The sequence below is a fragment of the Hemiscyllium ocellatum genome, chromosome 8, assembly GCF_020745735.1.
Source record: "Hemiscyllium ocellatum isolate sHemOce1 chromosome 8, sHemOce1.pat.X.cur, whole genome shotgun sequence".
In the NCBI taxonomy this organism is placed as follows: Eukaryota; Metazoa; Chordata; class Chondrichthyes; order Orectolobiformes; family Hemiscylliidae; genus Hemiscyllium; species Hemiscyllium ocellatum.
Genome location: NC_083408.1, coordinates 47697319 through 47723960, shown reverse-complemented (window position 1 = coordinate 47723960; position 26642 = coordinate 47697319). Strand labels below are relative to the sequence as shown.

General features: G+C 40.4%; 1 protein-coding gene across 1 annotated transcript in view; it reads left to right on the top strand.

The window, feature by feature from the left end:
- fam98b (family with sequence similarity 98 member B) overlaps window positions 1-26048 on the top strand; it is a 35627-nt gene extending 9579 nt beyond the window's left edge. Inside the window, exons 4-8 of the mRNA XM_060828370.1 lie at window positions 1218-1399; window positions 1487-1567; window positions 14166-14282; window positions 17163-17330; window positions 25223-26048. Of these exons, the coding sequence (XP_060684353.1) occupies window positions 1218-1399; window positions 1487-1567; window positions 14166-14282; window positions 17163-17330; window positions 25223-25639 (965 nt within the window). The 3' untranslated portion in view covers window positions 25640-26048. The remainder of the gene's footprint in view (window positions 1-1217; window positions 1400-1486; window positions 1568-14165; window positions 14283-17162; window positions 17331-25222) is intronic.
- Window positions 26049-26642: the final 594 nt, after the last annotated feature.

Below are 26642 nucleotides of genomic sequence, written 5' to 3'. Positions count from 1 at the left end.
AACAGTCTGAGGCTGGGAAAGGGGCATTATACAGAGGAACCTCGATTATCCGAATGAGATGGGCGGGCACTATTTCACTCTGATTAATTGATTCAGTTCCTCTGGGGCTCAGTTTTCTGTTAAATCCGCTCCCCATTCAGGAGATGAGGTAGCAGCACACCACGCGCGGGCCCCCCGCTGTGCCCCCCAACCCTGTCCAACACCACCCCCCCCCCCATCTGCCCTGCCCCCTCTCTGGGGCAGCTGGACTGAACACCAACAGCAAGGCAGCTGCTGTTGCTGCTATCGCCTTTTGGGGGGTGAATCTCCAAATAGCAAGCATGAGCACACAAACTTTTTACTGCAATGTTTTGACAGGTTCCACCTTTGCCCTGTACAAGGCAATGTTGGAGAGATTATCTGGTGGGGAGGGGGGGGTGGTGGGGTTAGGGTACACCACTATGTACAACTGCAGGGAAAGTGTGTGGGGGAGAGATAGGTGGTGGGAGGTCAGTCATTTGGACTGTGTGCCTGGGCCGCCATCGATGTCCAGGACTGTTCTCGACAGCATTTCAGTAAGCCAAGTTCACTTTTAATCACCGTAAACAAAAGGCACAATCAGTGTTGGAAACACGTCTTTGATGTAATGTTTCTATCAGGACCTCCGAGATCTCCTTCAGATAATGCGATATTTGGATAATTAATGTTCGGATAATCAAGGTTCCTCTGTAAATGCTTAGTTCAAAAACAACTAGGTCTGAATAAATTAACGAACTGCAGATTCTGAAAGTCTAAAAAGAAAACAAATTGTTGGAGGAACAGCATATCTGGTGGCATCTGTGTAGTGTAAGCAAAGTTAATATTTCAGGTTCAATGACCATGCTTTAAAACAGATTTCGAAGTAAACATTGCTTAGAATTGCTTTTTCAATTATTTTAGCATGATAATTTTTTTTTAAACTACGCTAACCTCTGCTAAAGGTAGACATTTTATTGTGCTGGAAATATAATTGTAGCAATGAACAGAATTTTTTGGAGCCTTTTTTCTCCTGTAGAAAGATTGGCCAGCCTTATCTAATAAGGCCTTTGTAACTTTAATGTATAAAATGATTGATAAATGCAAATAATTGGATTATAAATAAAGCTAATTTCCTTTACCCAATGTGTTTTTAAGTTAAACTACGTATATGTTTAACATATACAGATAAATAAAATATTGTTGTATTTGTTTGTTTCCAGTATACTTATCATCTGAGCTTCAAACTGCTAGGATCCTACACTTTAAATCTCCTCCAGTGTCTAAAACTGAAAGCAATGAAGAAGTTCGGCAAGAAATTAGGTCTATTTGTGCAACATTGAGTGTGCCCTGCCCTGTATCTGGTGCTGCCGATGCACATTTATTTAAGATTCTGGAGGAAAAGGTTGGTGCTACAGCTTGTCATTCTCGTGTTGTAATGCGTATTTGCTCCACTTGAACCATTTCTGAATATATCCTGTTCTTCTTCTAGGTGAAAAATATCACTTCCAAGGTTCCCAAAAACCACATGGGAGAGCCCTTGCTAAAGCTAACATTAACCCCTGACCAATGGGTAAGAGACAGATTCCTCAATAAACTGTTGTTGCTATTATGTAGGTAAACATTGTGTATCTACCTTGTATGCAGAATTTCTTTGAATCAACAATGAGGTAAATGATCTTTTTAAATGTGGTTTTTGATGGTTATATTTCAGGGAGGAATGTTTAGTCCACCACTTGATGGTGTTAACTGTCCTCTTTACATTAAAGCTTTGAGATTTGTTTAACCTCCAAATAGATCACAGTTGCGTGGCAAGTGCCACCACTTATGTACTGAAGGTTTTATCTTCAAGTTGCCAATAAGCCGGTATGACAGTATAGCCTCAGGTTATGCCTTTTTAAAATTCAGCAACACTTAGTTGAGCATTCAGGGTCCAGCACAAACAGGTCGGAGTGTCAAGTTTGACTTAATATGCAGGAACAGTTATATCCTGCGATACCATACACTTCTGACACTGGAAGTTTGGTTATTTTAAGATTGCTGCACATGGCGAACTGTCTTTCATGGTTGAACTAAAAAAGGAGAAATAATAATACAGATTCTAGTGGTTTTCACATTCTCAGGATATTTGAAACTGTTTTACAGCCAATCAGATGCTTTTGAGATATAGCTGTGCAGAATGCCAAATTGTGTACAGTGAAGTTCCACAAATGTGATTAACATTGAGCAATGAATCTGCTTTTGGTGGTTGTGATTGATCGATTCATCCTGACTGGATATCAGGAGAGACGTCTTATAGAATATAGAATATTACAGCATAGTACAGGCCCTTTGGCAGCTGATGTGTGTTGGTTCCACAGGTAAATCTAAAGCCAATTCTATACTATTCCATTTTCATCCATGTTTATCCAATGACCATTTAAGTGCCCTTAAAGTTGGCGAGTCTACTACTGTTGCAGGCAGTGCATTCCACACCCCCTAGTACTGAGTAAAGAAACTACCTCGGACATCTGATCTATATCTATCACCCCTGAATTTAAAGCTATGTCCCCTCATGATAGCCATCACTATCTGAAGAAAAAGGTTCTCACAGTCCACCCTATCCAGCCCTCTGATTATCTTGTGTCTCAATTAAGTCACCCATCTACCTTCACTCTAAGGAAAACCGGGTCAAGTCCCCCAGCCTTCCCTCCATAAGACCGTCCCTCCATACATTCTCTTTACTAGGCAATATCCTAGTAAATCTCCTCTGAACCCTTTCCAAAGCTTCCACGTCCTTCCTATGATGCAGTGACCAGAGCCATATGCAATACTCCAAGTGCAGCTGTACTAGAGTTTTGTACAGCTGCAGCGTGACTTCATGGTTCCAAAACTCTCATCCTCTATCAACCTGGGTGGCATTTTTCAGGGATCTATGTACTTGCACACTGCGATCTCTCTGCTCAACTACACTATCTAGAATCTTAACATTAGCCCAGCACTTTATATTTCTATTGCTCCTTTCAAAGTGAATCACCTCACACTTTTCCACATTAGCTCCATTTGCCACCCCTCAGCCCAGCTCTGCAGCTTATCTATGTCCCTCTGTAACCTGCAACATCCTTCAGCACTATCCACAACTCCACCGCCATTAGTATCATCTGCAAATTTACTAACCCATCCTTCTATGCCTTCATGTAGATAATTTATGAAATGACAAACAGCAGTGGCCCCAAAGCACATCCTTGTGGTACACCACTCGCAACTGAACTCCAGAATGAACATTTCCCATCCTCCACCACCACCATCTGTCATTTTACACTTAGCCAATTTCTGTTTCAAATCACTAACTCACCCTCTCCCATGCCTCCATATTTTGTGTAATAGCCTACAGTGGGGAACCTTATCAAACGCCTTACTAAAATCCGTATACACCCATCATCCACCTGTTTGGTCACCATCTCAAAGAACTCGATAAGGTTTGTGAGGCACAACCTATCCTTAACAAAACTGTTGATGATCTCTAATCAACTCATTCCTCTCTATTTGATAAATCCTATCTCTTTATAAACTTTTCCAACACTTTACCCACAATCAAAACAAGACTCACTGGTCTACAATTACCAGGGTTGTCTTGGGTAAGAGAGGTAGGCGGCTAGAGCAGAAGTCTTTTGTGGATATACCCACTTCAAACAGGTATGCTGTTTTGGAAAATGTAGGGGTGATGGATTCTCAGGGGAACGTAGCACGAACAGCCAAGTTTCTGGTATTGAGACTGGCTCTAATGCAAGAGGAGTACGTCAGCTTCCAAAAGAGCAATTGTGTTAGGGGATTCTGTAGTCCGAGGTACAGACAGACATTTCTGTGGCCAGCAGAGAAAAAAAACAGAGAGGTGTGTTGTTTCCCTGGTGCCAGGATCAAGGATGTCTCCGAGATGGTGCAGAATGTTCTCACTGGGGAGAGGGGCCAGCAGGAGGTCGTTGTCCACATTGGAAGGGAAAAGGTTGAGACTCTGAAGGGAGATTACAGACAGTTAGGTAGAACTTTTAAAAAGGAGGTCCTCAAGGATAGTAATATCTGGATTACTCCCAGTGCTGCGAGCTAGTGAGGGCAGAAATGGGAGGATAGAGCAGATGAATGCATGGCTGAGGAACTGGTTTATGGGAGAAGGGATTCACATTTTTGGATCATTGGAATCTCTTTTGGGGTAGAAGTGACCTGTACAAGAAGGACGGATTGCACCTAAATTGGAAGGGGAATAATATACTGGCAGGGAAATTTGCTAGAACTGCTTGGGAGGATTGAAACTAGTAAAGTCGGGGGGTGGGATGCAGGGAGATAGTGAGGAAAGAGATCGATCTGAGATGGGTACAGCTGAGAACAGAAGTGAGTCAAACAGCCAGGGCAGGCCGGGACAACGTCGGACTAATAAATTAAACTGCATTTATTTCAATGCAAGTGGCCTAACAGGGATGGCCGATGAACTCAGGGCATGGTTAGGAACATGGGACTGGGATATCATAGCAATTACAGAAACATGGCTTAGGGATGGGCAGGACTGGGAGCTGAATGTTCTAGGATACAAATGCTACAGGAAGAATAGAAAGGGAGGCAAGAGAGGAGGGGGAGTGGCGTTTTTGATAAGGGATAGCATTACAACTGTGCTGAGGGAGGATATTCCTGGAAATACATGCAGGGAAGTTATTTGGGTGGAACTGAGAAATAAGAAAGGGATGATCACCTTTATTGGGATTGTATAAAATACCCCCCAATAGTCAGAGGGAAATTGAGAAACAAACTTGTAAGGAGATCTCAGAATAATAGGGTAGTTATGGTAGGGGATTTTAACTTTCCAAGCATCAACTGGGACTGCCATAGTGTTAAAGGTTTAGATGGAGAGGAATTTCTTAAGTGCGTACACGACAATTTTCTGATTCAGTATGTGGATGTACCTACTAGAGAAGGTGCAAAACTTGATCTACTCTTGGGAAAGAAGGCAGGGCAGGTGACTGAGGTGTCAGTAGGGGAGCACTTTGGGGCCAGTGACCATAATTCTATTCGTTTTAAAATAGTGACGGAAAAGGATAGACCAGATCTAAAAGTTGAAGTTCTAAATTGGGGAAAGGCCAATTTTGACAGTATTAGGCAAGAACTTTCAAAAGCTGATTGGGGACAGATGTTCGCAGGTAAAGGGACGGCTGGAAAATGGGAAGCCTTCAGAAATGAGATAACAAGAATCCAGAGAAAGTGTATTCCTGTCAGGGTGAAAGGGAAAGCTGGTAACTATAGGGAATGCTAAGAAATTGAGGTTTGGTTAAGAAAGAGAAGGAAGCATATGTCAGGTACAGACAGGATAGATCGAGTGAATCCATAGAGTATAAAGAAAGTAGGAGTATACTTAAGAGGGAAATCAGGAGGGCAAAATGGGGACATGAGATAGCTTTGGCAAATAAAATTAAGGAGAATCTGAAGGGGTTTTACAAATATATTAAGGACAAAAGAGTAACTAAGTAGAGAATAGGGCCCCTCCAAGATCAGCAAGGCGGCCTTTGTGTGGAGCCACAGAAAATGGGGAAGATACTAAATGAATATTTTGCATCAGTATTTACTGTGGAAAAGGATATGGAAGATATAGACTGTAGGGAAATAGATGGTGACATCTTGCAAAATGTCCAGATTACAGAGGAGGAAGTGCTGGATGTCTTGAAACGGTTAAAGGTAGATAAATCCCCAGGACCTGATCAGGTGTACCCGAGAACTCTGTGGGAAGCTAGAGAAGTGATTGCTGGGCCTCTTGCTGAGATATTTGTTTCATCGATAGTCACAGGTGAGGTGCCGGAAGACTGGAGGTTGGCAAACGTGGTGCCACTATTTAAGAAGGGTGGTAAGGACAAGCTGGTGAGCAAGTTGTTGGAGGGAATCCTGAGGGACAGGATGTACATGTATTTGGAAAGGCAAGGACTGATTCGGGATAGTCAACATGGCTTTGTGCATGGGAAATCATGTCTCACAAACTTGATTAAGTTTTTTGATGAAGTAACAAAGATTGAGGGCAGAGCAGTAGATGTGATCTATATGGACTTCAGTAAGACGTTCGACAAGATTCCCCATGGGAGACTGATTAGCAAAGGTAGATCTCATGGAATACAGGGAGAACTAGCCATTTGGATACAAAACCGGCTCAAAGGTAGAAGACAGAAGGTGGTGGTGATGGTGCTGGTGGAGGGTTGTTTTTCAGACTGGAGGCCTGTGATCAGTGGAGTGCCACAAGGATCGGTGCTGGGCCCTCTACTTTTTGTCATTTGCTTAAATGATTTAGATGCGAGCATAAGAGGTACAGTTAGTAAGTTTGCAGATGACACCAAAATTTGAGGGGTAGTGGACAGTGAGGAGGGTTACCTCAGATTACAACAGGATCTGGACCAGATGGACCAATGGGCTGAGAAGTGGCAGATGGAGTTTAATTCAGATAAATGCGAGGTGCTGCATTTTGGAAAGCAAATCTTAGCAGGACTTATACACTTAGTGGTAAGGTCCTAGGGAGTGTTGCTGAACAAAGAGACCTTGGAGTGTGGGTTCATAGCTCCTTGAAAGTGGAGTCGCAGGTAGGTAGGATAGTGAAGAAGGCATTTGGTATGCTTTCCTTTATTGGTCAGAGTATTGAGTACAGGAGTTGGGAGGTCATGTTGTGGCTGTACAGGACATTGGTTAGGCCAGTGTTGGAATATTGCGCGCATTTCTGGTCTCCTTCCTATTGGAAAGATGTTGTGAAACTTGGAAGGGTTCAGAAAAGATTTGCAAGGATGTTGCCAGGGTTGGAGGATCTGAGCTACAGGGAGAGGCTGAACAGGCTGGGGCTGTTTTCCCTGGAGCATCGGAGGCTGAGGGGTGACCCTACAGAGGTTTACAAAATTGAGGGACATGGATAGAATAAATAGGCAGTCTTTTCCCTGGAGTTAGGGAGACCAGAACTAGAGGCATAGGTTTAGGATGAGAGGGGAAAGATATAAAAGAGACCTAAGGGGCAACCTTTACACACAGTGGGTGGTACGTGTATGGAATGAGCTGCCAGAGGATGTGGTAGAGGCTGGTACAATTGCAACATTTAAGAGGCATTTGGATGGGTATATGAATAGGAAGGATTTGGAGGGATATGGGCAGGGTGCTGGCAGGTGGGACTAGATTGGGTTGGGATATCTGGTCAACATGGATGGGTTGGACTGAAGGGTCTGTTTCCATGCTGTACATCTTTATGACTCTACGTTGCTACCCTCCAGTTTTCTGGCACTATTTCTTTCGGCAATGATGACATAAAGATCAAAGCCAAAGGTTCTGCAATCTTCTCCCTGGCTTCCCAGAGATTCCTAGGATAAGTCCCATCTAGCATAGAGGATTTATCTATTTTCACACTTTCCCCGATTGCTGACACCACCTCCTTGCGAACATCAATCCAGTCTAGTTTAGTGGCCTGTATGTCCCTATTCTCCTTGACAACATTCTTTTTTTTTTGTAAATACTGACGGAAAGTATTCATTTAGCCATTCCCTCGGACTCCATGCACTATTTCCCACCACTATAATTGATTTAATCTTTCTCTAATTTTTTTTTCCCTGATATACCTGTAGAAAGCTTTAGGCTTTTCCTTTCCTCTACATCTCTGGAACTATTTGGAGGCCTTTGAAAACTCCCAACAGGGTGACCTCTCCTTTCCTGTTTCTAACTAACCTCAGTAGACAAGTCCTCATGCATCCTTTCTGCCACTGTAATGCTGTCCTTGACTAACAATGCCATGTCACACCTCCCCCTCTTTTACCATCTTCTCGTTCTTACTGAAACATCTAAATTCCATAATCTGCAACAACCATTCCTGTCCCTGCTCTATCCATGTGTCCGAAATGGCCACAACATCCAAATCCCAGGTATCAACCCATGCTGCGATTTCACCTGCCTTATTCCAGATGCTCTTTATTCTTGCTCTTTATTTGATTTTAAAAAGTGGCTGCAACATTATTAACAATCCCCTGACATGGGAGACAGGTCTTGGTTAACTTTAATGTTAGAGATACTTCCAATAATGTGTCACTCATAATGCATGGAAGTGTTGGCTTAGATTTTGCATTCAATCTACAAATGTCTGGCAGTAAGTTGAGCATGTTACACTGAATAAAACTGACACGTGAATGTGTCCATGCATTCAGATGTACAGTTTTTGTTATGGCCTCTTATAAATAATTGTACACATGCTGTAGTAGAGTTTCTGAATGAAAGAACTTAAGTTTACAGGGGAACCTCGATTATCCAAACAAGCTGGTCGGGCACTATTCCGTTCGGATAATTCGGTTAATTGATTTAAATGCCTTTCCTCTGGGGCTTGGAGTTTTGTTATAGTTTGCTCCCCGCTCAGGAGACTGCAGCAGCATACAGCACGTGAGATCCCGCCCCCAACTGAAGCTGCAGCTGCCTTTGGGGTAAGTCTCCAAATAGCGTGTACACACCGCCACAGCCCTACATACAACTTTTTCTTGCAACTTTTTTGACAGGTTCCATGCTTGCCCTGTACAAGACGGTGTTGGAGAGATTATCTGGAGAATGGGGTTGTGGTTTAGGGTAAACCCCTCTGTAGAACTCCAGGGAATGTGTGGGGTGAAAGAGAGGGCAGGAGGTCAGTCATTTGGAGACTATGCCTGTTTAATCATTGTAAACGAAAGACGTGACCACTGTTGAAAGCACATCTTTGATGTAATGTTTCTATCGGGACCACGAGATCTCCTTCCAATAATCCGATTTTCGGATAATCGAGGTTCCTCTGTATACATTTTCTCCTCTGTTTAGAAACCTTCTGCCATCTTAAATTTCCTAGAAGGAAGATGAATAGAATGGGTAACTGTCAGCCTGGGAGAATGAATAGTTGTTAATGGGTCCACTAGTGGCTGAGTTCCTAGAAGGACTTACCGTTATTACATAAGCTTTAGTGGGCCATATTTCGCACACTGTCCTTTGTATGGGTTACATTTATCTTGTGTTAGTGTACAGGCTGATTTACATTTAGACATATACATATTTTATATGTTCCAGTGCACACCAGACATGGGCTACTACAAAAAAAAACACAGCTACTAGTGGTACCCATTAGCAACTATTCATTCTCTAAGGCTGACCTTTACGCATTTTTGTCTGTCAAACTGCTTTTCTCTCTCTGTATCTCCACCTATCTTTTGCTCCATCCCATCTTCAGTATATATCGACATTTATCCTAGCTACAACCAGTTCTGAAGGAGGGTCACTTTACCCAAAAAGTTAGCTTTGAGAGAAAACAGAGTTGTGAGACCTGAGTTTTTCCAGCAATTTCTGATTTTATTCCCTCCTAGTTTTATGTCTGGGTGAATCTCAGAAGTCCCTGTATGACAGCAGCTTCCAGAGAGAAGCTCTGTTCGGCACCCTGATCAACACCTGTGAAGCTTCCTGGCTGCTGTGTAGCTTAGTGGGAACATTTGTTAGTGTATTTTGCCGTGAGTGTCCGCTGCTTTTCCCCCATATGAATGTGTGCGCGCAGACTTGTTTAACTTTTTCTTCTGAAAATAAAGATGAAATCTACAATAGGATGATGAATCAGAATTCCTGCAGCTCCTGCATGTCATAAGTAAAATACAGATCATAGGCACAAGAGATATGGCTGATCAAGCAGTTACTCCAGACTCGCTGCGAATTTCATAGATGGAACTATTTTCATCAGCCATAACAAAATGTATTAGCTTCTGAGAAACTGCAGGATACCTCAAATAGTTGTGAAGTGTGCTAAAATTAGAAACATTTGAAGACTCATTCATTCCTAACAGATTAACAGGAGAGCCATGATCCCATCTTGTTCAAATGTTTAGGAGAATCAAAAAAGCTCTTATGAAATTTAGGGATTGTTAGATGAGTTTGAGTATTTCGAGTTCTACAATAAGAAGATTCCATTAATTGTCTCAGCGTAGTAATGGAATTAAAGAACTGATTTGAAGTCTATGGCAGTTTAACAACAATGACAAGATGAAGAACAGAACATAGGAGAGCTGAACAAACTCCACAAAGAGTTGGAACTGTGAAATTTGGACTTGGTGGAGAAACAGAATTGTAAATTGTTTTAAGCTAATTAAACTTTTTGAAGTACTTCAGAAAAATAAATCCTACTTGAGTCGGTGGAGGGATAATATGTAGTGTAATGAGAGAATGGCATTTACAGTGACAGGATGGTGACCTTGAATCATGTGCTGAGAGAAGGAATGGTCTCCACCAGTTATAGGTGGACTTAGGTTTGAAATGCAGAATACAAAATTGTGTTTTGTTGAAACTTACTTGTTCACTCATCAGTAGAGTAGATCCTCCCTATAGCAGAACTGGGCACAAGTTACCCAAAGATGCATTTCCACTTATTCTAAAGTGGAACCAAACCACAAATCAAATGCAATCCAGGCTATTATTTTCTGCTTTATCTGTCTTCAGTATTATATGCCAATTTTCACATCTGATCTGCTGTCATATCAATACAGATCAGTTCACAGTTCATAGCTCATGAAATAAAGGGGACAGTAGCGATTAGATACAAAACTGGCCATGTGCTTGGAAACAGAGTAATGGTTGATGAATAGTTTTTCAAACTGAAGAAATGTTTTTAGTGGTATTTCGCAGAGATTTTTATTGGGACTGGTTTCTTTGATTTATATTAATGATCTCGGTTTTAGAGGAGAGGGTCAATTTTCCAACATTTGCAGAAATTACAAAACTTGGATGCATTGAGTGGAGGACGATGTTGAACTTCAAAAGGACATTAACAAGTTGGTGGAATGGGCAGGGAGTAGGTATTATGTGAAGTCCAGTAAGGTAATGGCAGGACTTTAAAGGGTGTGCAAGAACAGAGGCCTGGGTGTACATATACAAGTCATTAAAGGTGCTGGGCCCGTGGAGAGATTGGTTTATGAAATATATAGTATACTAGAATTTAATAGTGGCACACTAGAACAGGGAGAAAGAGTTAACATTTCTAATCCAGTGACTATTCTTCAGAACTGTTCTGTTGCCAAGAATTGTCATTGAACACAAACTATTATTTGTTTCCCTCCACCGACGCTGCCAGACATGCTAAGTTTCTCTGACAAGTTTTTATTTCTGATCCCAGGATTTTGGTTTTACAAGAGCAGGGATTTTGTGCTTTATCTTGCACGGAATTATTTAGATTACAGCTGGAATATTGTGTACAGTTCTAGGCATCGCACTTCAGATGTGAATATGTTGGACAGAGTATTGAAGTTTATAAAAATGGTCCCAAGATGTGAAATCGCAGTTATGAACATGAATCTTGAGAAGTTGGAACTGTTTTTCTTTGACTGGACATTTTGTTTTAAGTTTTCAAAATCGTGAGATCTGGACAGAGCAGATGGGGAACAACTGTTTCTACTCTAAAATGGATCAAGAACAAGAGGGCACAGATTAAGTGATTTTGCAAAGCAAGTAAATGTGATCTGAACAGAAACTTTTTCATGTAGCGTTGTTAGTACCTGGAATATCTGGAAGTGATGAAAGCAGGTTTAATTGAGACTTTAGATTATTATTTATAATGTGCAGATTACTGGGAAGGCAGGATTATGGGTACTAAGTCAAGATGCTTATTTGGAGAACTGGGGCAGACATGGGCCAAATGGCTGCTTTCTGTACCATAACTATTCTGAGATTCAGTCCAGAGATTCAGTCCAAAGTAATATAAAAGCATGTGTTGAAAAAAGGTGAAGCAGTTTTTTTTAGCACTCTAGATTTGATTTCTCTGCCAAGCTTACATGCAACATCTGACATTAATCTTCGCTGCACTCCTGCTAGAACAATGATCGTTTTATATTGGCTTCATTTCTAAAAAAAAATGAACCTTTTGTAAGGATTTTCGCTAACGTTATGATACTTTATTTACAGTTGTTTAACTACTGAGCCCAGTATTGTTCAAGAGAAAAAAAATTCCACAGTTTTTACCATAAACATTGCTCTTCTCTTTTTTTTGGTTTCTTGTCTCCATTCCAATTGTACACTATAGGCTGAATCAACTGTTTTTTTTTACAAGTATTGAAATCGAAATGATTCAAAAAAATTAGATTTACACGGTCTCCTGTTACAACATGTGATTAAACCTCCCCTCCCTCGCTAATTTAAACCTGCAACATAGAAATGATTTAACCCATGCTGTAATCTGTTAAAATTCGAGAGGCAAAGAACTATCCCAAAAGTACCTATTTAAAGTAAAAATTTAACAACTTTAGTTTTTAAGTCTAACAGAGAGAATAGCTAACTAACTATTTTCAACTCATTTATCCAACCTATTTTTTTACCTTACCCTCTACAGTACTGATCCGATTAAACCTCCCGATTAAGATTTACAGAAAAATTCACATTTCAAAACCAGCCAGCTGTTGAATCTTCTCTAGATTTACTCTCTAGGTCGGTGTCAATCTTTTTTTCCTGTGCAAACTCCTTCTCCAGACAGGTTCCTCTCAAAGTTCTTACTTGTAGCCTACATCTGCTGGTCTTTTGGCAGTTCTCTTCCAACTGGTCAATTTTTCCTGGTCTTATACCCCAAAGCATCGAATCATTTCACTGGTTTTAATATTGTCAAAATACCAAATTCAAACTTGCTTGGAGTATCTTGGGGCTTAAATTAAGATTGTCAAATTTGAATTGTTCTTTTTCACATAGCAGTCCAGGTACTGCTAGCTGCTCAACCAAATGTTACATTGTAAATTCTCCAGCACTCTGTGTCCTTGCTAAGTCCTTCAACTCTCTTAAAGGTACAGTACTCTTTACACCTTCATAACACTCCTTTGGTCGTTTTTATATTTGAATTCACCTAACCTAGCGTACCCATTAGATTATTTAGGATCTCAAAAGTATTGCACTGACAGAGGAGGCCTTTCAGCCGATCATGTCTGCACCAGCTCTCCAAATGTGTGTGCCATTTTGTTCCATTTCCCTGCCTTCTCCCCAGAATGTTCCAGATTGTGCCTTTTTTCAAATAACAGCATTTTTCCATTACTAATCTCATTCCAGTATGCACTCGATCAATTGTGTACCAGATCTTAATCACTCCCTACATGGAAAAGTTACTTTTTTTTAACCTGCAACAGATATCCATTATAGCACCTGTATATGGTATCTCAAAGTAATGGTCAGTGGCAGCTTTGAGTCTAAAACTGACCTAGCCAATGGAAGCTGTTGTATTCTTTGTTCTGTATTTGACCCCTTTTTTTTGATCTGTGCTATTTATTGATTCTGTTGCATCTTTTTAATTCTCTATCTTTTAATTACATTGTCTTTTTTTTTTCAATGGTGCTTTGAATTCTATTTTTGTTGCTGCTTTTCCACAAATAATTGTAAATCATTTAAATCTTTATTTTAGTAATAGTGTTCAAAATGATCAGCAAGAGCATACTATCTAGGCTGGAGTGTGGAATATGTGCAGAAATTATTTCAATTTTAGCTGGATTCCTTTTGTGTAGTAAGCTTCTGTTTTAATGATGAAACCAAATCTGCAACATTGCATGCTTATATTTCAATGCAAAACTGCCACTCTTTTTTTATTTTAAAAAACTGATCTATCAAACCAGATTTCAGTCCAGAGTCTGACTTGCCCAGTAATGACATGTCTGGGATTTAGCCAGAACAGGAATAGAACCAATGCTGCTGCTGTTTTCATCAACCACATGCTAGCCATCTAACCAACTGAGCTAACTTAAAAGATTGTATGGTATAGAAAATGTTAAGATGGAATATCTTTCTAGTAGATTGAATGTCTTTTCTCATCTGTAAAGGCCTTGGGATTTATTTTTAAGGTATTTTATAATAACTTGAGTGCCATACTTGATTTTAAATGTGTGGTAAGCTTTAAGTAATTCCATTTAAGAACACCTTTTGTACAGTACCATCACAAGAACTGCAGCTGTTCAAAAAGAACACTGACCATCTTCTGAGTGTGGAGGATAGTTATTAAGTGCAATTGTGGGAGGATCACACGCATTGATTATCAGTTGGTTTTTGTTAAAAACAATTTTGAACACTGTTTGGATAGATTAAAAGCTCAGCTGAGCTGAAGTTGGAACTTGCAGCTGGTGCATTGATATTTTATAAAACTGATTTGTTTCTCAGTAGATAGTAACCACCTTCTTTCTGCCTAGGAAAAGCTCACGGCAATAAATGATGCTCTCACAAATGAATATGAAGTGCGCAGAAGAATGTTAATCAAACGTTTAGATGTGACTATCCAGTCATTTGGGTGGTCAGACAAAGCCAAGGTAAGGATCTAAAGATACAGAATAAAATTTATCTTCAAATTGCTTTTGTAACTCCCAAACTCTGTATTCTAACTTTAAAAACTTAGGAACTCTGGTTGTGCACTGAGGAACAAACTGTGATTTGAAGCAACATTGAAGTATGAAATAAGTGCTTGGCAGTGAATGTGTTAAAGCAAAGAAATTAAGATTTTATCATTTGAGTGGTTACTTTATTATTGTTGCCTTCTGACTAAGTTATAAATATATGCGTGTTGACGCTTACTTTGAAACTGAATTTAAGTTATGCTCCTGATGTTTAGATTCAACCTTTTACTGGAATCTCAGGACCAGTAAAGTTTTAGGCAAAATCCATGATGCCTAACATTAGATGGGGTAGGAAAATTTGGAGGGAGGAGTTATTCTCTGGCTTCATGTTTCCCCTTTGAGAGTGACTGGCTTAGCAGGTCACTCTGGAAAAGAGCACGCAGGTCAGGTTTTTGAAGATATGTAGTTAAGCAGTGTGTGTCTTTATCACATTCCTTTCTCCTTTTTTTTAAAAATTATTCTCCTAATATTCTGTGTAACGACGACAATGTGCGAGACTGTGGGCAAATGCATTCCTCTCATTGTTTGTTGCGTTCTGTCTCTGCTATTTCCCTAAGTGCTATCATTATCCTGCAATGCATTTTGCACATTGCAGTGATGAGATATTGACTAATCATCTGGATACTGGTGAGTTGTCTGCCCAAGATGATTAAAGGGTTGCGAACAATATTCTGTGATGTGTCACCTAAGATTAAGAATTTGCACTGCTGCTTGATATAATGTGTATTGTAAGTTGGTGTTGAATGAATATTTCATATTACCAAGGGATTCCATTCAGCACATCAGGTGGTGATAGTCCAATCCATTTTATAATTAAGACTGACATAATATTTGCTTTCCTAATTGCTTGCTGTACCCATGTGAACTGTGTTTTGTATACAATGGCATTGAGGTGTCTCGGGATTCATTTCCTGGTCTTGCTATTTTTAAAAAAAAAACTTCTTCAACCTCCAAAAAGAAAAGCTCTCAATGATTTGTCAAATACTCGTCCCTTTTAATAAATCCACACAGACTTAGTCTAATTGTATTGTGATTTTCCCAAGTACTCTGCTGACACGTTCCTAATAATAATCTGACTTTCTTCCTACAAATATGAAGTCCAGTTAATTGGCCTTTCTCTAGGTATATATATATTCTTCCTTCCTACTTTCTTGAAGTATTTTTTATATTATCTCCTCAATCTATGGAGTGATTTTATGGAGATGTTTCTGGAGCAGGTGGGACTTCAATCGGGATTACATCACACCAACACAAGTCCTGAAAGGGCTATGTTTATTACCTTGCAATCCAGAATTTAGGGAAATCTGGAAGATCAAAAACAATGCATCCATTAGCTCTTGTAGCAATTTTTTAAAATAAAAACCCTTTAGTTAGGCTATTGGATCAAGGGGATTTCTCACTTTTTGACCCATTAATTTCACCTGTCCTATTTTTTTCCTCATCTTTGTTTGGTTTCTCATTTACATGGACCCTGGGTTTCCCACTATTTCGAGAATTTTTGTTTTCTACAACTCCTAATGCACTCGCGTTTACTTTCGTTAATCATTTTACATACCCATAGAAACCTTTAAAGTGTCTTTTATCTCTTAGTTTCCACTCATTCTGTTTCTTTAACAATTTCTTGGTTACACTACTTCGACGTGATGCCATTTTAACAAAATATTGAAAATCTCTTCTAAGCTAATTTTGTTTGTCTAACTTCATTTGGCTGCATATTTCTGAGGTTTTTATCCCTTTAAGTGATATTCTGAGACAAAGTATGAGTGAGTCACAGCATTTTCTTATATTGCACACATGCTTATTCACGAGACCAAGAACACACTCCAAATGCTTCCATCAACAAGCTGACAATTCAGCTCTACATTTTTGCTACTACGTTATAACATCCAATAACAGCGGCAACGCATGCCTTTACTGACCTCAGGAATATTGGACTACACTTTTAGAACTTGGGGCCTATTAAGTATGTTATAAATAGAGGAGGCAGTTTTGCAGTTGCAAGGTCTCTCAAATACCAGCGAGGTAAATGATCAACAGAATCATCTGTTAATATTTGTTAAATGTATGGGAAATGACCAAAACACAGGTCATTTCTTTGAAATAGTGTCATGGATTTTTATATCTGAGGGGTTTGAGGTTGTATTTGGTTTTGCCTCCTTAATCTCGCTCTCATTATTTTACAACTGCTTTTGTTCCCACGTGGTCCTAAAAGGTTCACTGCTTCCTTAACCCATTTCCTGTGTGGTGACCTAGTGCGTATAGATGTTTTCAACACCACACTGATCCTTTCAGTAGTTACTGATATCCTGAAAAATTTGTAGTACAACCCCACCTGAAAAAGTCAATTTTTTTTTCCCGATTGCTTCAATTGGAAAATTTACTTTGCTATTCAATTGCAAATATGTAGTGGTTACCCAGACTTGGATTCTGCTCTCTCATTCTCTACTCAAATCTTTTCAGGACATTTCTTATCCACATCAAGGAGCACCTTTGGAATTGTAATTTTCAGTCTTTTGTCCGCCTCTACATATGGAGAAACAATAATTCAGGCTTTGCTGAGGTCCAGTCTGTCGATTTAAATTACACCTCTCGGTTGGGATATCATGGTCATCTGTAAAATCTGATCAATAAAATGTGTTGTTCTTATCGAAATTGTATATAAGTTGTTTCCAGTTTAACTGGTCAGCCTTCCCACTGAATAGAACAATCAGTGTTAATATACTGGAAAGGAGTCCTATCCTTGTTGCGAAGAAAATATGTCAATTAAAACAAGAATAATGGAGTTTTACTTTTTAGGCAAATACAGATAATATGGCAAAAGTGTATCAACCAAAAAGGCACACTTTGTCCCAGGGATCTACTGTAACACTGGCACACCTCTTGGCAGCCCGTGCGGATTTATCCAGGATTTTAAAGACCAGCAGTGGTTCCTTAAGAGAACGGACATCCTGCGCCATTAATAAGGTAGGGCTTTTGATTTAAACATAACCTTTTAATTTGGAAATTGACTGCATATATAAAATGCTGCCTTACTGTAGATGGTGCTGTGGAGTCATTCAATTCAAAAGGCAGTTTCAGTTTCCCATTGTAATTTTACATTGTAATTTCCCATGACATTTTGTTTGTTCATAGCATGTGGATGTTGTTGGTATAGGTCTATGGTATGTTGTCTTTCATTAGCAGGGGGATTGAGTTGTAAGACCCATGAGGTTATGCTGCAGCTCTATAGAGCTCTGGTTAGACCACACTTGGAATATTTTACTCCGTCCTGGCCGCCTTATTGTAAAAAGGTTGTGGAAGCTTTAGAGTGGATGCAGAGGAGATTTGTCTTATGAAGAAAGTTTTGAGGGAGTTATGGCTTTTCTCATTGGAATAAAGAAGGATGAGAAGTGACTTGATAAAGGCGTACAAGATGATGAGAGGTATAGAGTGGAAATCCAGAGACTTTCCTAGGTCAGAAATAGCTATCACGAGGGGGCATAATTTTAAGGTGTTTGAAAGAAGGTTTAGGGGAGATGTCAGATGTAGGTTCTTTACCACCACTGCTGGCAGTGCACTCACGCACCCACCACCCACATACACAAGGGATATTTAAGCAACTTGTGGATAGGTACGTGGATGATGGTACAATGAAGGATATGTAGGTTAGTCTGATCTTAGAATAAGATTAAAAGGTCTGCACAACATAGAGGGCAGAAGGACCTATACTTTGCTGCTCTGTTCTATATTCTGTGTCTCTTCTAAGTAGAATAGAAGGATAGAAAAAGGCTTGAGTCTAATGCAGAGTGGGAAACAACTTTGAAGTCATCAGTAACGTGGTCATTTTAGTTATGACAACTCTGGGTAAAGGGTTCACTAATGCTTTCAGTAGAGGGCGTTTGGCCCTTGAAGAATAGCCACTGTCAGATTACATATGGTATCTGTGCAATTTTGCAGCCTTGCTGATTCTGGTCTGGGTTTGAAAGTTTCAGATCTTGCACAAATGCAATCAAATCATCAATGAAACAATTGCAGGATTGTGTTGAAGTTTGTTGGACATCCTGTCTTTGCAGCATAATACACACAGCCTCACAATGTACTGAGTCAAATGCTTTTGGTTGGTGAATGCGGCGAAGGGTTTCTGGTGGTGGTGTTCATGTTTTTCTTAGATTTGTAGATCATGCAGACCATGACAGTGATTCCTCTGGGAAATCTAAAGCATATTGTCTCTGGGAGAATTTCTTCACTCTCAGGAAGTAAGTGATTCATGTGAATGAGTGTCAGGGTTTTTTTCCTAAGAGGGAAATACCTTGATAAATCATACTGTGGAAACTATCTCCTTTCTTGAAGATTGTTACAATTGTGACATCCGTGAAATCTGGGCATTTGAAGGAATTCTTTTTCCTGTCTCATTCACAGGATTAATGCATCTAGTAATGATGTGAGCAAAAAGCCACCAACTTACCTGGAATACCATGCAGGACTTTTGAATTTTGTTGTTTTTCATCCATTTTTGCTACAGCTTTCTGATTGTAATATACCCATAGATGTTACTGCAGCTTGTAGATGTAGCCTAGAAATTGTCAGCTGCCATATTGCATACACAGTTGATCAGTCTTTTTCTAGATATTTCTGTTGGAGAAGGTTTTTTAAAAAAAAATTGCAATACATCAACCACGCTACTCAAAGAAAAAAAAGACAGAACAAAACTATATGTGTGCATATACACACCACAACAAATTAAACAAACGAATAGGAATAATAAATCAAACTTTACAGCATAATAAAACAATAGCTCTCAACCTTTATTGCGCAGTCATTTATTCAAAATTCTCCCTCTCGGTAATAGATTTACTAAATCAAATCTTCATGGCTATACAAAAGATCTAATTAGCGTAGAAGACAAGTCTGCATCCAGGTAATTCAAAAAGGGCAGCTATGACTGATATAAAAATTCCGTTTTTGATGCACTGTAGTTGAGAAAATCCAGCGGGATATGCTGCACGACTAGCTTATGGCAACCTGACAGGTGTGGCGGTTTTACAGACACCCAACACTTCAGAACATTTTTCCTTGCACAGAAAGTAAGGGTGTCTTTTTCCCCATGAGCATAAAGAAGATAAATTGGGCTGGCCCAGGAGAAGGGAGACTGGGTTCACCTTAACTTTAGTCCCCGAGACCCCCTCTGTTACTCCTACCACAGCCCTTCAGTATGTACAAAGCCTGTGGCAAGACCACAAACAATGATTGAGATTATCCATGCTTATTTTACACTCCGGATACTCCCGTCTTAAATTTTGAGGCGTGATCTGGGGCCAGATGGGTCCTATAAATGGTCTTCAGTTGCATGGCATGGTTCCTATTACAGATCAAAATCTTTCTAGTGTTTTTCACAAATGTCCTCCCATGTCCAGAGAAGATCTCAGCCCCACCTCTCTCTCCCAGACCTCATAAAGCCGCTCAGCCTCATCTGAGGGGGCACGCCCCAACAGATAGAGCGCTAACTGAGAAAGTGCTTGTAGCATAAAGCACCCTCATCTCAATATATGATCTGTACGAGTTGATTAAAGGTGTAGTTCCTTTTTTAAATAAAGTCCCTAATCTGGAAAAAATGAGAAAGGTCTCTATTAGATAATCCATACTTAGGATTTATTTGATCAGAGCACGTCATTTTTTTTTCCCCTTCAAATAAATTACCCAAATGGGAAATGTCCCTAGCTGCTTCGAGTTTAAACCCAGGATCCATCACTCTGGCTTAAAACCCAGTATACTGACTATAGTGGTGGATAGGTTTGAATAGATTGCCCTTGCTCTGCTGAATTGAGCTTCATACTTTTACAGTATTAATAATTATTGGATTATGACAACATTCCATAACTATCCTCATTTTGTCAAAGAACAGCCGGCTCATAAGGGGGCATTATACCTGAGAAGCCTCAATATTTAACCATATTGACGCTGGATTCTCACAGACCCAGTCACACTCGAAAGATAAAAGGGAGCTCAGTTGGTATCTTCTAATGTCCAGGAGGTCCACTCCCCACCCCAAATCTATGGAGCTGTTGCAATTTGACTAGCTTGATCAGGGACCACCTATGATGCCAGATAATGGAGCTAAACCAGCCATTAAATCTCCAGAAATTTTGCCTATGAAAGATCAAAGGATGCATTTGTGTAGGGTATAACCAACAAGGAAGGATATTCATTTTAATGAGGGCGACTCAGCCTAACCAAGATGGTGGAAGTGACTCCATCTTTGGTCTTGCTTAATTCTGTCAAACAAGTGGACAAAATTAACCTTAAATAACTGATCAAAAACGGCAGAAACAAAATCACCTAAATAAAGAAAACCCACCCCTGTGACCATTTAAAGGGAAATCGTGATTCACTCTTGATGTTGGGTATCCTTCTAAGATTCCCCCGTAGGCATAGCCTCCAATTTAGAAAAATTAATCTTACAGCCTGAAAAGGCACCAAATGAATTAATACATTGTATCAGATGAGGTACTGAAACTACAGTGTTTGACAAAAAAAAAGAACATAATCCACATACAATGTGATCTTATGTGATTTTGATCCCATTTCTGGGGCAGCTCTTTTTAAGATCCCTACAGACTGGTGATTGATCCGCTGGCAGAGGTATATAAAAAGCAATGGTGAGGGAAGACACCCTTGCCAACAGCCCCTACCTATATGAAAATTATTAGATCTCACACCATGGTGAGAACCGTGGCTAGAGGATTGCCATAAAGGACCCGTACCCATCTAATAAAGGCTTCACCTCGACCAAACCATTCCAGAGTATAGAAAAGATATGGCCACTCGACCCGATCAAATGCCTTTCTAGGGAGATCAGTAATCCCTACACAGATTATTGCTGACACGCTTGGTTCCCGTGTATACATTAATGCTGATTAGTATCAGAAAAAAATCCAACAACACTTTAAGAAAAGGGAAAAGCATTATTGTCCATGTACATTAAACTATCCAGCCTAGTTTAGAGTCCAGAAAGTTTTTCATTTTTTTTCTGAGGAGTCAAATGAATGTTGTAAGTAAAACAAAGCACCGCTGGATACCCTGCACAATACTGAATCCACAGTCCCTCAGTCTTCTCTTAATATCATCAAAGGGCTTCCTTTTTTTTTGAACCACTGCCACAGAAAAGTTCTGGAAAAACATAATCTTGAAGCCTCATGAATTAAGGCCTGAGGATCCCTTTCTCGTGTTCTGGAGGCTTCCAGAGCTTTTTGCTTGTGGAATTGCATTAGGACCGGGCGAGGGAGTTGGTCCAAACCTGACCTGCGCACCACAGCTCTGTGAGCTGTCTCGATCTTATCCCAGCCTGCTTCAGCCTCTAAGCAAAGGAATCGTGGTAACCAGCTCTCAAAAAAAAACTCATTAGCTGACTGCCTTCTGCTCCCTCCAGCAGCCCAACAATACGGGCGTTCTTCCTTCTACCTCTGTTTTCAAGGTCGTCAACTTGCTCAGTTAAGATACTGACCTGTTTTTCAAGGGCCTGGATCCTCTCCTTTTGAGGAATTGATCATGGTCTCTCATACTGTGGTCCAGCGTTCAACTTCCTCCATTCTCTTCTCTTGTTTTGATGTCAAATTTAACTAAAATAGCTGAAGTGTGGGGGGGGGGGGGGGGGGGGGGGGGGGGGAGGGGAGGGGGGGGGGGAAGAGGGGGGGGGGGGGGGGGGAGAGGGGGGGGGGGGGGGGGGGGGGAGAAGAGGGGGGGGGGGGGGGGGGGGGGGGAAGAAGAGGGGGGGGGGGGGGGGGGGGGGGGGGGGGAGAGAGGAGGGGGGGGGAGGGGGGGGGGGGGGGGGGGGAGAAGAGGGAGGGGGGGGGGGGGGGGGGCGAAGAGGAGAGGGGGGGGGGGGGGGGGGGGAGAAGAGGAGGAGGAGGGGGGGGTTGGGGAGAAGAGGAGGAGGAGGGGGGGGTTGGGGAGAGAGAGGAGGAGGAGGAGGGGGGGGTTGGGGAGAAGAGGAGGAGGAGGAGGAGGAGGATGGTTAAAGTACCACTTTGCTTTGCTTGAGTGTGACGCAGAGCTCAGCAAAGCAGACCTTTCAGATCACTGCCATCTTAGATCAGTTGTTCTTTCTTGTGTTGACAGATGAAATTATCATCCTTCAGATAAGTGCTGTACTGTGAACAAAGGAGATTTTGTCCATTTGATGACCCTCATGGCTTGAAAAACCTTTGCACATATTGTTGGCTCTCTTCTTTTTAATCATCTGAATTTTATTTGGCCTGAGCCATGAACTGTTGAAATTCTTGATTTGTGATCCAGATAATCAACTAGGAGATTCCATACTTTGGCATAGTTCTGACCAAATCGATTCTGATGAAAATGATGCTGGAAATTGATAGTTTGGACAAAGATGTCAAGTATAATTGACTTTGCTGGAGAGTTTCAGGCTTGCAATCCTTTCTTTGCTAATTCTCCATTATCACAGGAGTTGGCAAATGGACCCTAAACATGCATGGTTTTGTTTAACGTGAGGATTGTGGAATACTGTCATTGCCCACATGATCTTGACTGGTTGACTGGTCAGACTTTGGTGATATATTGAACAATGATGACTGGGCCACTTTACCAGTGCAGCATTCCTCCTCCTCCTCCAGAGTGAGGTGAGGGACATGGTCATCCTTCGCCTGTTATAACAGCACATTGTCCAGAGCCCGTCCCACAAATCTGCTACAACAGTTAGACCTTTAAGGTATTCCTGGTGACATCGCTCAAGGGATCGTCAAAATTCTGAAATCTCTGTTTAGTACAATGGCAGTCAACTGAAGGAATTCAAAGTATTAGTGGTTTTGTTACTGGACTAATAATATTTCTGGTGATAGCTTGCTTTGTCAGGAAAAGTATTCTACATCTGATAGTTCCTCCTTCCAGACACGGAAAGGTTAACAAGAGAATGTTTCGCCATTCTTTAAGTAGAAAATACTCTGAACACTGAGAATTTCATATCTATTCCAGGGATACAATTAGTAAGTCGCTTGTAAATGCAATTGCAACTATAATCAAAATATGAATATTATAAAATTAAGACTTGCATCTATTTGGCTCCCGGTTGCAGCTTTGACCCATTTTCACAGTTTGAACACTGATAAATATAGCTACATGCTACAGGTATAATATAGGTATAATATAGGTACACACAGGCAGCAAATGAATACACAAAGTAGTTCATTTATCAATTCATTTAAATTAATCAATGATTTGTTAGCATTTTCATTACATTTGGGTTTTTTTTTATGCCATTCTCCCTTTACTGCATCTAATTGTCTGAGCTTTGGATGAAAATTGCTTCTCTCAGCAGCAAAAAATCTTGCAGCTGAATGAGTAACCAGCTTGCACTGGCTTTTCTGGGGCCTGGGAGTGGGGGGCCTAACACACCATTTCTGATGTATTGCACAAACTTGCAAAGTAGCACATCACATTGTAAGGCATTCTGAATATAATTGTATATTTTTGATTAAGTGCAGAATGGAAGCTTGCCTTCCATCCGCATTTGAAAAGAAAAATGTCAGTTAATGTTTCAGATGAATATGTGTTTATGTTCAGAAGAACATAGTGTGTAAGCACTAAAAGTGATAAATGAGTGTTGCCAAAAGGTTTGAGCAGTGTGTTAGATAAGCAAGTTGAACATCAAGGTCTAGATGGCTGTTTTTAGTGTATAGTGTCAACATGATACTTAAAGAATATTTTCATTTTAATCACCAAAGGTAAAGACTGCATTGGATCTTACTGTATACCTAAACTTCTATAACATCAAACCTATAGCTACTTGGATGATTTCGTAGATTTTGCAATTCTAGTCATTGGTAGACAATTTGCTGCTTCTCCTTCTCTAATTTTTTGTTTTTATCTATCTCGTCCAAGTAAGTGGAGAAAAACGAGCATTAAAAAATTGCATTCCCAAGAAAGTGAGTCTGCATTTCTTTCTGATTTGGAACACTTACATTAAATTGATTTAAGTTTGTTCTTGATGTTATTGTGGTAGTTTTGCCTCAGTGCCGAAACTGGCAGGCTTTGAATAAAGCTTGGAAGGATGGTTGCATTCACATGTTGTGGTGAGCTTGCCCAGTGTGCTGGTCAACTCTTCATCTCTCTTAATACATCTAGGAATAAGTTTTTTTTTAAATGATAACTCTTCTTGATTGAAGTAGATTGCTACTGCATTTAGATATCACACTTTAAAGAAAACTGTGCTTGAAGCATTTTGAAACACTGCCCCTTGATGTGTGTGTTAAGTTTTTGAGGTTGGGGAGATTCAGTGTTTTGATGTGTTAATGTGTCCCAAGTTTGGCCGAGCTACTTCTGCTTCTGCGGGTATGACATTTTCCTTCAGTTGCCTACCATGTGCATTCCTTAGACTATCAATTTGTTTCTCGTTTTGGCTCAAAAGTATATAATGACTAAATTTTTTTGGCATTTGACTTTTTTAAAAAAATATGTTACACAAAGCAATAGGTGAAGAGGTTTGACTGGAAGGAATTAAATTCTTGTAAAGCTCTACCTCATCTTTTGTCATTTTTATGTCAGTAAAGTCACTTGGTAATTGTACAAATAGTTGACAATTAGTTCTTCAAAGCTAAAGCTCTAGTGCTAAAACATGCAGCTATCTTTTAACAAATAAAACATTTCCGGTCATAGGGTTTTGTACCAGTTCTCGTGTCTTATTCTGTAGCTTCCCTCATTCTCAATGAAAGGCCACAATGTGGCAGTAGTTCTTTTCTCATTTATATTCCATTCCAAGTTAGTAAATCTATGTGAGAACATATTATCTGTAAAGGTCAGCAAATGGTCAGTTTTTAAAAGAAACATGCTCTGCTGCTTTGACCCCACATTGTGGTTTTCTTTGACAGGTCATGATGGGAAGAGTGCCTGATCGAGGAGGTCGGCCATCTGAGATAGAAGCACCACCACCAGAGATGCCACCGTGGCAGAAGAGACAAGATGGAGGGCGAGGTGGGGGGCGTGGTGGAGGTGGTTGGGGTGGTGGCAGGGGTGGTGGAGGGAGAGGTGGCCAAGGTGGAGGCTGGGGTGGGGGTGGTCAGGGTGGAGGCTGGGGGGGTGGGGGTGGCCAGGGTGGAGGCTGGGGTGGGGGTGGAGGAGGCCAAGGTGGTGGTTGGGGTGGGGGTGGAGGAAGCCAAGGTGGTGGTTGGGGTGGAGGTGGTGGTCATGGAAGTGGAGGTGGCTATGGAGGAAGAGGTGGTTATGGAGGAAGAGGTGGCTATGGAGATATGGGAAACTATGGAAGAGGAGGATATAAACGGTACTGAATGGGTATTGCAATCTATTTGTGATGCTTGTATAACGAATGAACTCCTCTAGTTACATTCATTTGTCACAATAGTAGAGTGTGAATGTTGAACCTGCAACTGTAAATTGATTATTTTATCTATTCAATTGAGAAAGAAATGCACCATGATGTCCTTTTTAAGGTAGATAATTGAAGACTTTTTTTAAGACTGCTCATAGATATAAGACCTAAGATAGAAACTGTTTACTACTGTAACAAAAATCTTTTTTTTACATGTTAATTGTTGAAACTTGCTTTTTCTATGAGAATGTGATTATGAAAGTGTTTTACTTTGGAAATGTTGGAGGGTTCTGAGGAGCTATGACCAGTCAATTTTTTTTAAATGGAAAAGTTTTAGACATGTAGTGAATAAAAAAGACATAAAGAAATACTTGGATTTTGTATGGCCTTCTTGTGTGACTCTTCAGTTCTCCAGCTCAACATCTGCATCCATAGGATTTGAAAATATCCAAAAGTTTTGTTATTGTCTTGTTTCCTTTGTCCAGATGAAATTTTATCCTAAGCTCTGGAGAGTTAATTCTCCCAATAACTTTCTCTCTTTCTGTTGTCTTGATCAGGTGAGAAGGAGTGAATCAGTTGCCCTCTTTTCACCCTCCAAAATTGTCCGTGACATACATTTATTTTTTTAAACACTGGGCTAGATCTCTTCCTAATTGCAAAGTAGTTAAGTATTTTCTACTCTTGTAGTAAGGAGTCAATCATGAGAGAGAGCAAGGGAGCATGTTTATTACCAGCTAAACCGGAGAAAAAATAATAAAGACACCAAGGCCAAGTGCCTGGCATCCATTCAGTGTCTCAAAAAAGTATTGTGTCCAGGAAGGGAAAGGAACATTGTTTAAAGTTGATAGGGCATTGTTGAGGTGCAAGGTTTTAACCTGACATTCCAGTTGTTTAGTTGATGACAGGAAATATTGTAGTTATCCTTTTAACTTCCGATGTGTTTCTTTTTTAATTATCGTGTA